The sequence below is a fragment of the Leucoraja erinacea genome, chromosome 8, assembly GCF_028641065.1.
Source record: "Leucoraja erinacea ecotype New England chromosome 8, Leri_hhj_1, whole genome shotgun sequence".
Classification (NCBI taxonomy): domain Eukaryota; kingdom Metazoa; phylum Chordata; class Chondrichthyes; order Rajiformes; family Rajidae; genus Leucoraja; species Leucoraja erinaceus.
Window position 1 is genome coordinate 35,461,758 of NC_073384.1, and position 10,907 is coordinate 35,472,664.

At 40.3% G+C, this 10,907-nt stretch overlaps 1 protein-coding gene across 1 annotated transcript in view; it reads left to right on the top strand.

Annotated features, from left to right (window-relative positions):
• The window catches only part of plg (plasminogen), a 50,026-nt gene extending 43,210 nt beyond the window's left edge, over positions 1 to 6,816 (top strand). The window contains 1 exon segment of the mRNA XM_055639436.1: positions 6,557 to 6,816. Within this exon segment, the coding sequence (XP_055495411.1) occupies positions 6,557 to 6,721 (165 nt within the window). The 3' untranslated portion in view covers positions 6,722 to 6,816.
• The last annotated feature ends 4,091 nt before the right edge of the window (positions 6,817 to 10,907 follow it).

Sequence of the window (10,907 nt, forward strand, 5' to 3'; positions counted from 1 at the left end):
ATGTGTAAACAAAACGTGCCCTGCACATCTGCTTTAAGCTTTGTCCCACTCATCTTAAACCCATGCCCTCAATAAGGTAATCTCCTTTCTCCAAAGGAAAAGTCCCAACGTATCCAATCCCTCTCTGTAACTCAAGCCCACAAGCCCCGGTAACATCCTGGTAAATCTCTTCTGCAGCCTTTCTAACTTACTTACACCCTGCCTGTAACTAGGAGACCAGAACTACACAGGGTACACTATATGGTCTCACCACACACCTGTGCAGCTGCATTATGAAGTCCCAAATTGTGTGTGTGATATCCTTCCTTTTTTTATAAAATTCAGGAGTCTATTGTACCAAGATTATTTAATTTATACACGCAGGCTTATACTGAAAATAAACTACCAGAAACCCTAGCAGAAGCAACAATAACGCTTATACCAAAAAAAGATAAAGATTTAGATGAGCCTGGTTCTTATAGAGCTATATCACTCCTAAATACGGATCAGAAAATTTTAGCAAAGATTCTAGCTAGAAGGCTAAATAATTATATTAACAATTTAATAAATACGGATCAAACGGGATTTATACCCAAAAGACAATCATTTAATAATTTGAGAAGGCTTTTTAATATAATGTACTCTCATAAGAAGGACAATGAAGATATCTCAGTGGTCACGTTGGATGCAGAGAAGGCATTTGATCAAGTAGAATGGCAGTATTTATACAAGGTACTCCAAAAATTTAATATGGGAGAGAATTTTATCAGATGGATTAAACTACTTTATGATGGACCTACGGCAAGAATATTAACCAACAATACGCTATCTCCAAAATTTTACTTATCAAGGGGTAATAGGCAAGGGTGTGCCTTAACACCATTGCTATTTGCCCTTATGATAGAACCGCTGGCCGAAAGGATTAGAAATCACCCGAATATTCACGGATATAACAGCAAGGACTCAAAGAATAAAATTTCATTATACGCTGATGATATCCTTTTATATATTACTAATACACAAACGAGTATACCCACCTTATTAACACTAATTGAGGAATTCGGCTCTTTTTCAGGATACAGAATTAATTGGAATAAAAGCGAAATTATGTCTTTAAAACCACAGGATTCGAGACATTTACTAAAATTCCCCTTCAAAATTGCAACAGAAAAATTCAAGTACCTGGGTATTCAAATTACGAGAAGACACAAATCATTATTTAGTGCCAATTTTATACCACTATTAAATAAACTGAATGATACGATTAAATTTTGGAAAACACTTCCACTCTCATTGATAGGTAGAATTAACGCTATAAAAATGACTTTCTTACCACAATTAATATATTTGTTTCAAGCAATCCCAATATATATTCCAAAATATTTTTTCAAAAAATTAGATTCCACTATCATTAATTTTATATGGGACTACAGAACACATAGAATTCAACGAAAGCATTTGTGCAAATCTAAAGAAGTGGGGGGTTTATCATTACCTAACTTTATATATTACTACTGGGCAGTGCATATTAAGAACATAATATACTGGCTAGATAGTTCCACTCAGCAGTTGGAGTGGATAAGAATGGAGAAAGAGGAGTGCTATCCGCACGATATAGGAACGATCCTGCTCTCACCGATAAAATTGAATAGTATAATATATAAGAAAAACCCAATTATTCACAATATAATAAGAATTTGGAAACAAATAAAAGCATCCCTGAAATTAAATAATTTATCAGTACTAACCCCACTATTGAACAACCCCGCATTCAAACCTTCTCTCATCGACAACACATATCAACAATGGGATAGACTGGGGATTAGGAAAGTAGGGGACATGTATGAAGTGGGCAAACTGTTATCATTTCAACAATTAAAATTAAAATTTAAAATGAAGGATAATCAATATTTTAAATATATACAGGTATGTGACTTTATGAAGAAACATACACATAGATTTCAAACTATATTTTTAGATCCTTTAGAAGAAGCAATGAATATCAAGGCTGATTCACAAAAATTAATATCATACTTTTATAATAATATATTAAATAGAGAATCACCCTCAACAGAAGCATTAAGGGAAGATTGGGAACAAGAGCTAATGACAAAGATCTCGAAGGATAGATGGGAAAAATATTTGATGAATACACATAACTGTTCTATCAATGCAAGACATAATTTAATTCAATTCAAATTATTACATAGACTATATTATTCAAAAACGAGGTTGAATAAATTTTATCCAAATGTCTCTCCCAGATGCGATAAATGTTTGTTTCAAAACGCTAATATAACACACTCATTTGTTGGATGTACAAAGTTGAATAAATTTTGGAGTGATATATTTGATATATTTACAAAGATTTTCAAGTCAAGAATAGAACCCAAAACGGAATGGATTATATTTGGAATAATAGGAGAAGATACCAATTTAAATAAAGATCAAAATGTTTTTTTTAATTATGGGTTAATAATTGGAAAGAAATTAATACTTAAATTTTGGAAAAATACAACCACACCAACTGTTAAAATGTGGATTAGGAATATGATGGACATAGCACGCCTTGAAGAAATGAGACTCCGACTAATAGATAAATATGACCAATTCTTAAAGAGTTGGTCTCCTTTCATCGACTTTTTGGAATCATGTGATGCAGCGGTGCCGTAAGGATTGCCGATTTCAGTTCATGACGCGGATAGAGCTACATCTCCGAATACAGATTTGAAAAATTCTCTTTTAAGGGGCCTTCTCTTCTATTTCTACTTTCCTCTTTCTCTCTTCCTTTTTTTATTTTTTATATACACACTTCACGTTTTTCTACTCTCTACCATCTATTTTTCCACTTTTTCCCCTTTCTATTGCTTTCTTTTTCTTGTTCTGCTTACTTCTTTCTTATAACATAAAACTAGAGGTTGTACATAGAATGGATTACGGTATTACATAGTTGGCACCTAAAATTAGGTGCCACTGTACTGTTTTGTGCTGTATTAACTTCTAATAAAATAAACAAAAAAAAAAAAAAAAAGTATTTAAAAATTCACAGGTCTTGGTTTTAACAAGACGCTTCCCTAGCTTTATTGATTTATCTAAATATGGATCTATAACACAATTGAAATCTCCCCCCATTATTATATTTTGAAAATTATGCTCTGCGATTAAATCTATTAATTTCCTAAAAAATTGTGGGTTATCAAAATTAGGCGCGTAAATATTTATCATAGTTAATGGTGTATTGTAAATTTCTCCTGTGACTATAACATATCTTCCCTCTTTATCAGATATGGAATTCTTTAATTTAAAAGGTATGCCCTTCCGAATTATAATGGCCGTGCCTCTTGCTTTAGAGGTGAATGAGGAGTAATAGGTTTGACCTATCCAATTTGCCCTTAATCTAATCTGAGTTTGTTGTTTCAAATGTGTCTCTTGTAGGAACGCAATATCCATATTTAATGATTTTAATTGTGCCATAATTTTACCTCTTTTAATTGGCTCATTCGCACCTCTGATGTTCCAACTACAGAAGGTGAGACCTCCGGTATTTATTCGACTATTATCTTGCATTGGCTATTATTACCAGACTGTATGCTTCATGTGATGCAGCCAAGTACCTCAGAATCCCGAATCCAGAGTTGTCTTTCATAATTTCTACAGTAGTTCTACATCTCCTGACATTATTAAACATACTTGAGGGGAAGAGAAAAACATAAAATAAAGTGTACATAAAAATGATTAAATCATGCAACACATAATTGTGAATAAACAAAAAAAGTGAATGTAATTTATCAAAAAAGCGATAAATTACAAAAAAGCCACCTAAGGTAGCTAGATTTGTTTTAAATTTGACCTCCGTCGATGAAATTATGCACTGGGCCCTATCCCCCTGTTAGAATTTGACCCAACGTTAGTCGGTTCCCTCTAATTGTTACCAAAATTATCATATCAGGTCATCGCTGAGCAGTTTAAAATAGAATAAAATAAAAGGGAAGGTAGAATATTTAGCTTAAAATAAAAATAATGATGGGTAAAAATACCTCATCAAAAATTACACTTTTCATTTACCTGTATGTTAGTTAATTCATTATTAGTATTTAGTAATTAAAATATATGTCTAACCTCCCCCACCCTTCTTGCTATATAGTTAATCGTGTTAGTATAGGACATTACGCCTTTAACGTTGGTTGAGTATATTGTGCGTAATTGGTTAATTAGTTAGTTAGTTATATGTGTAAATAATAGGTCATATAGTGTGAAACAGATGCCTCTTATCATAGCCATTTCAAAAGGCGACAGTCTCATAGTTCTCCGTGCTTCAGAATTTGGTGATGTGCTTGCAACCTTGAGAGTTCCTATGTGCTTTCAGTTCAGAAGATTAGTTCGGCCCGTGTTATTAAATAGCACATTCTTTGCAGATAAGACTGTCTGGTAAATGTCTGAAGGTTTCGAGTGGTTTAATTTGAACAGAAAAAACGGTTTCCAGACAAAATGTCAATTAATCTGATCCTGATTGAATTTTGTTTAAAATCTCCTCGGCGTATTTGCAGGCAGCGTCCGGGTCGGTAAATGAGCGTTGCTTGCCCTTAAAAGTAATTAGCATTTTTGCTGGATAGATCACGCCATAACGAACTTCAGAATGTCCATATAAAACACTGCATGCAGTTTTAAACTCGCGTCTTTTTGCCAGAATTTCCCGAGGGTAATCCCTGTAGAATCTTACGATATTATCAGCGAATGTAAGATTTTCTCCATATTTTATCTTCTTTAATAGAGTTTCCACAGTTGAAATATCTAGAAACTTTACAATAATTTGCCTTGGTTTAGCATTATCGTGTTTTTGGAGGCGACCCACTCGATGAGCCAGATCTATCTTTGGTTTTTCAGGAAGTTTGAAAACATCTTTAAGTAGATTAGTAATAAAATCACGCATTTGAAGGCCGTGTTCGGCACCCTCTTTAATTCCTACAAGTCTCAGATTTTGTCTCCTAGACCTGGCCTCTAAATCTTGACATTTCTCATTCAATTTATTTGTTAACTGCCAATTCGTATCGTGTTGTTTTTTCAGACCTGTTATCTCTTGGCTCATCTGTTCCATCTCACCCTCCATTTCTTCCATCAATTTTTCCGTGTCTGTTAATTGCTTCAGCAGGATGTCATGTTTGTTGTTGTACTCTCTCCGCATACTTTCCATTTCCTTCGCTGTGCTGGACTCCAAATCTTTAAACTGTTGCTTCAGAGCTACATAAAGCTCTTTTACTTCGCCACAGCTCTTATCAATTTTCATAGAAAGATTGCCCTCCATAGTGGAGAAGTTATTCTGAATTGTAGAATTCATTTTGGCCAATTGCTGCTGAAGATCTTTACTAATCTCTTTAAGAATATTAGCTCTTACCGTTTCTTCCCAGCTTTTCATTTCTTTCTCCTTTGTATCACTTCTCGCAGCCATATCGCTTGTAGGTTGTTGAGGTTCCAGCTCCTCTTCCAAACTTTCAGACGAGAGTTCAGGGGTAGTTTCAAGCTCATCCAGAGCTTTTTGGAGCTGGAGACTGATTGTAGTTTTCTTGGGTCCTCTCTGACCTCTTCTCTTTCTCATCCAGTTTTTATGATAAGATCGTTTTAAATCCCAAAACCACCAGTATCGTTTGATGGAGTCAGTACCCTTGACGTTCAGCAAACCTGATAAGAATTTTTAACTCGTTCCTGGCATGGGAGTCGACTTTAAACGCGATTTGTCTGGAGGAGAGCTCAGTGCAGCTGCCTTCACTGCTTCATAGCAGCCACCGGAAGTCGTGATATCCTTCCTAATGAGGAAGGATGTGAGGCATTGAAAAGGTTGCAAAGGAGGTATACCAGAATGGTGGCCTGCTTCGGAGAGTATTAGCTACAGGGAGAGGTTGGACAAACTTTGCTTGATTTCTTTAGGAAGCCGGAGTTTGAGGGGAGACCTTATAGAAGTATATAAAATTATGAGAGGCATAGATTGGGTAGACAGTCAGAATCTTTTTCGCTGGATGGAAATATCAAATACTAGAGGGCGTAATTTTAAGGTGAGAGGGGCAAAGTTTAAAGGAGATGTGTGGGGCAAATATTTTAACACAGTGTGGTGAGTGCCTGGAACATGCTGCCTGGGGTGGTGAAACTTTTAGGAAGGCACATAAATGTGTAAACCTTCATCTGAAAGGTGTATTAGAGTGTTAAACTCATTCAGCACGGAAACAGGCCCTTTGGCCCAACTTGTCCATACTGATCCCATCTAAGTTGGTCCCATTTGCCCATGGCCGTTTGGCCCACATCCCTCTAAATCTTTTCCATACAAAACCTATCCACGTATCTTTTAAATGATGTTATAGTATCTACCTCAATTACCTCCTCGCCAGTTCATTCTATATGCTCACCACCCTCTGTGTGAAAAAGTTGCCCTTAAGATTCCTATTAAATCTGGCCCCTTTAACCATAAGCCTATGTCATCTTGCATTTGATTGCCCTACACCGGGCAAAATAATCTATGCATTCATCCTATCTATGAGGTTAAGCCATGAGCCCTGTCATCTCATTGCTGGCTTTCGGTGTTTCCTAGGGTGACAGTGGAGGGCCTTTGGTTTGCCCAGATGCCAAAGGCAGGTACATTATCCAAGGAGTGACCTCGTGGGGCCTCGGTTGCGCAAGGGCGATGAAGCCAGGAGTTTACGTGCGGACATCTTACTTTATTGACTGGATCGTAGATGCCATACGGGATGGGTAGGTTGGATGCAGCAGAGGAACGATCAACGTCCAATGTGTATGCTCAATCAGGTGTCAAATACTTCCCCTGAAACATTAAATTCTTTTGGTCTCATACGTTTGGCTTTTACTTCACGGGGAGGGAGAGAGGGAGAGAGGGAGAGAGGGAGAGAGGGAGAGAGAGAGAGAGAGGGAGAGGAGGAGAGAGGGAGAGAGAGAGAGAGAGGGAGAGAGAGAGAGAGGGAGGGAGGGGGATTGAGCTTTGATCTGGGAAGGTGATGTGATATCGTGTTATAAGCCAGTGTTTAGTATTCATATTCTTGCATCAGACAAACCTCATACAGAGAGAATCATATATATTAAGTATGAAGAAACATCCTGACCGAAAACATCACCTACCCATTTTCTCCAGAGTTGCAGCCTGACCCGTTGAGTTACTCCAGCATTTTGTGTCTGTCTCTCATATAAAGGGACATTGGTATCGGAGGGGCCAGATTAATAGTGACAGCCCCCCTCAGTGAATGAACTGGATGCTCAATGGGATGCTCGATTTAAATGGCAGGAAACCTCCATCCAGGTATCAAACCTGGATCGTGGTTTCTGGGGAAAAAGTGAATACCGACCACTTTGCAAAACTACCACAGCTGCACAATGGCACATGTGAGTTGTGCTCTCCTTCCTTTCTCCACCCTCCTGGAATGACAAATAAAGGCAAGTACTCGAATGAAACTAGCTTCCAGCCATCTGTTTTCGTGGGGCCCTGTCACCAGGCTACATCCTGGTGAACCTCCTCCACCCTCTCCAACGCCTTTGCACTCTTCCTATAACACGGCGACCAGAACTGTGCACAATACTCTGTATGTGTCCGAACCAATGTGTAATGCAGCTGCTAAACCTTCCCAGCACCATAGCATCTACTCATCATTTGGCAGCAGTCCTCAGTAACTAGAACAATGCTGGCTGGATTGTGGGTGACCCTATGTGGACTGCTTACTGAGGTCATGGCTGTCACACAGAGTGTGGTGAGTATATGGAATGAGCTGCCAGAGGAGATCATTGCGGCAGATACGATAACACTTGGCCCCTAATGCCCGCTGCTATTGAATCAAAATGAGGACCACACCTGCTCTGTTCTGGAAAAGCCAACAACTTCACGTTACTGTCAGCCTTTAAAAATAACTTCAGGGGGATTGCTGGTATGATTTTAACACCAGACACTAATCAAGCTGAATTTCCAGACCCTGTACTGCTCTGGTTGTTTGCTGAGTATCCCCAACCCCCCTCTCCTCTTCAACACGATGCACTAACATCTTCACTACACTATTTTTGCATCATACAGTATAGTAGTGTCATAGAGTCATGCAGCTTGGAAATAGGCCCTTTGGTCCAACTTGCCTATGCTGACCAACATGCCCCATCTACACTAGTTCCACCTGCTAGGTTTGGCCCATATCCCTCCAAACCTTCCCAATCTATATACCTGTCCAAATGTTTCTTAAATGTTGCAATAGCCTCTGCCTCAACTACCTCCTCTGGTAACTTGTTCCATATACCCACCACCATTTGTGTGGAAAAAGTTGCCCCTCAGGTTCCTTTTCAGTCTTTCCCTCTTCACCTTAAACCTGTGTCCTCTGGTGCAGTAATAACATCAAAAATGGACACATTTGCATCACACTTTAATGAAGTCTGGCATGTGTAAATAAAAAGATAATCCATTCCCTCTATCTCGTTTACATATCAGCAGTGAATTGCAAACTCCGGCAATGTTGAATGAACATTTAAGTTCGGAATCATGGGTTGTTTAGCCATTGACAGGCATTGCCCTCTCCCATACTTCTCAAAGCAAGAACCCTTGCTTCATGCTTTTAATTACAGAAGCATAACATTGACAATGCAGGAGAGTCATGGAGCTGTATGGAAACAGGCCCTCAACCCCGTCCCCCCCAGCCCCTGAATATGCCAACCAAGTTGGTAATTTGTGCTTGTCCCATTTGGCCCCATATCCCTCTAAACCCTTCCTATCTATGCATCTGTCCAAATGTATTTAAAAGTCATATTTGTATCCATTTAAATAGCTCCCCCTGGCACTTACTGCAGATATGGACGAACCTCTGAATGAAAAAGTTACTCCTGATGTCCCTCTTAAATCTCTCTCCTTAAGCCTATGCTCTCTAGTTTGCAATCCTCTAGAGTCATAGTGTCACACAGCATGGAAACAGGCCCTTTAGCCTAACTTGCCCAGGGCAACCAAGATGCCCTATCTACACTAGTCCCACCTGCCTGCAATGGGCCCCATATCCTTCTAAACCTCTCCCATTCATGTACCCGTGCAAATAAACATCACACATAATGTGGACTTGAATTGTAGGGAGAGGTTGGATAGGTTGGGACCTTCTCCCTTTGGAGCCTAAACCTACAGTATGTCCTCTGGTTCTCGATTCCCCTACTCTGGGCAAGAGGCTTGGTGCGACTACTAGGTCTATTCTTCTCATGATTTTGTACAGCACTATAAGATTAAAATGTGTACAAAGTATGTGCAGGAAGAGTTTAGAGGGTTTGAAGAAGTGTCCTGACCCAAAACAGTCTTCCTGTGGCACCGCCGACGACTGCCATGGTGTACTACTCCTTGCTGTTTTGTCCGTGTTTGTTCCTTTATGTCGTCTGTGAAAATCCCAATAAGATCACTTTCATATGAGAGGTACTCATTAACATCAGATATTCGGTAGCTCCAAACATCGTTCCGAATTTCTCACTCGCTGGATTATTTGGACATACTCGTCGGCGAGGCTGTGGCTGTGTTCAAGGTCTTGAGGCGGAGGGGGACCCTTGGGAAGCTCTCTGAAGCACTCACCCGACTCTGGCGACGAGTATTACGCACACCACTCCCGAATATATCCCTTGCAAATCTACATTCTCTCAACAACAAAGTGGACAAACTGCAACTCCTGTGCCAAACAAAAAAGGACTTCTCTCGAACCGCTGCCCTGTGCTTCACCAAGACCTGGCGTGCGAGTCAACCCCGGACAATGCGCTACCACTGGCTGGCTTTCAGCTACAAATAGCAGACCGTGAAGCGGAGGCAGCGGGTGGTATATGCTTCTATACTAACCAGGTAACTACGGTTAGTTCTATACTACGGTAACATCGGGAGCTGACCTGGTTGGTGACCGACCCCGAACTCAACAATGATGACAAGGATTGTCGTTGTTGAACCTGATCCGGTTCCTAGTGGGAATGCAACTGTCCTCACAAAAGCTGACATATGATGTCACAGTGTTTGTAGATTCATTGAGGCTTGTGGTTGCATCCCTAAACACATTCCAATCAGTACAGTCAAAGCAGGACTGTAGGTTTACAATGCCCTGGCTTGTCCACTTTTTCATTGTTCTGACTACAGGCTTATCAGATTTTAGTTTCTGACTGTAAGCCGTGCGTGTGTGCGCGCGTGTGTGTGTGTGTGTGTGCGCACATGCGCGCCGAGAAATTGTGTGTCCCCCCATTTTGATCATGATTACTGCCCCTGAGAGCTACTACACTCCATACTCTCCCAGTTGACATGGCCTGAACCTCTCTGTCAGTGGATCACCAACTTCCTGATAGACATAAAACAGCATGTGAGGCTTGGAAAACACATCGCAGAACCACTGACTCTCAGCATTGGAGCTCCACAAGGCTGCGTCCTCTCCCCCTCCTTTACACTCTCTACACGAACTACTGCATCTCCACAGACTCCTCTGTCAAACTTCTCAAGTTTGCGGTCGACACAACCCTGATTGGACTGATCCAGGATGGGGAGGAATCTGCCTACAGACAGGAAGTGACACAGATGGCGTCCTGGTGCCATCGCAACAACCTGCAACAATGCTCTTAAGACAGTGGAATTGATTGTAGACTTTAGGAGAGCACCCCCTCCCCTTCCCCCACTCACCATCAACAACACCACAGTCACATCTGTGGAGTCTTTTAAGTTCCTTGGAACCATCATCTCCAATGACCTTAAATGGGGGGCTACCATTGACTCCACAGTCAAAAAGGCTCAACAAAGGATGAACGTACTGCAGCAGTTGAGGAAACACAATCTGCAACAGGCAATGATGGTCCAATTCTATATGGCCATCATAGAGTTTGTCCTCACCTTCTCCATCGTGGTCTGGTTTGGCTCAGCCACCAAGCACGACATCCGGAGGCTGCAGTGCATCGTTTGATCA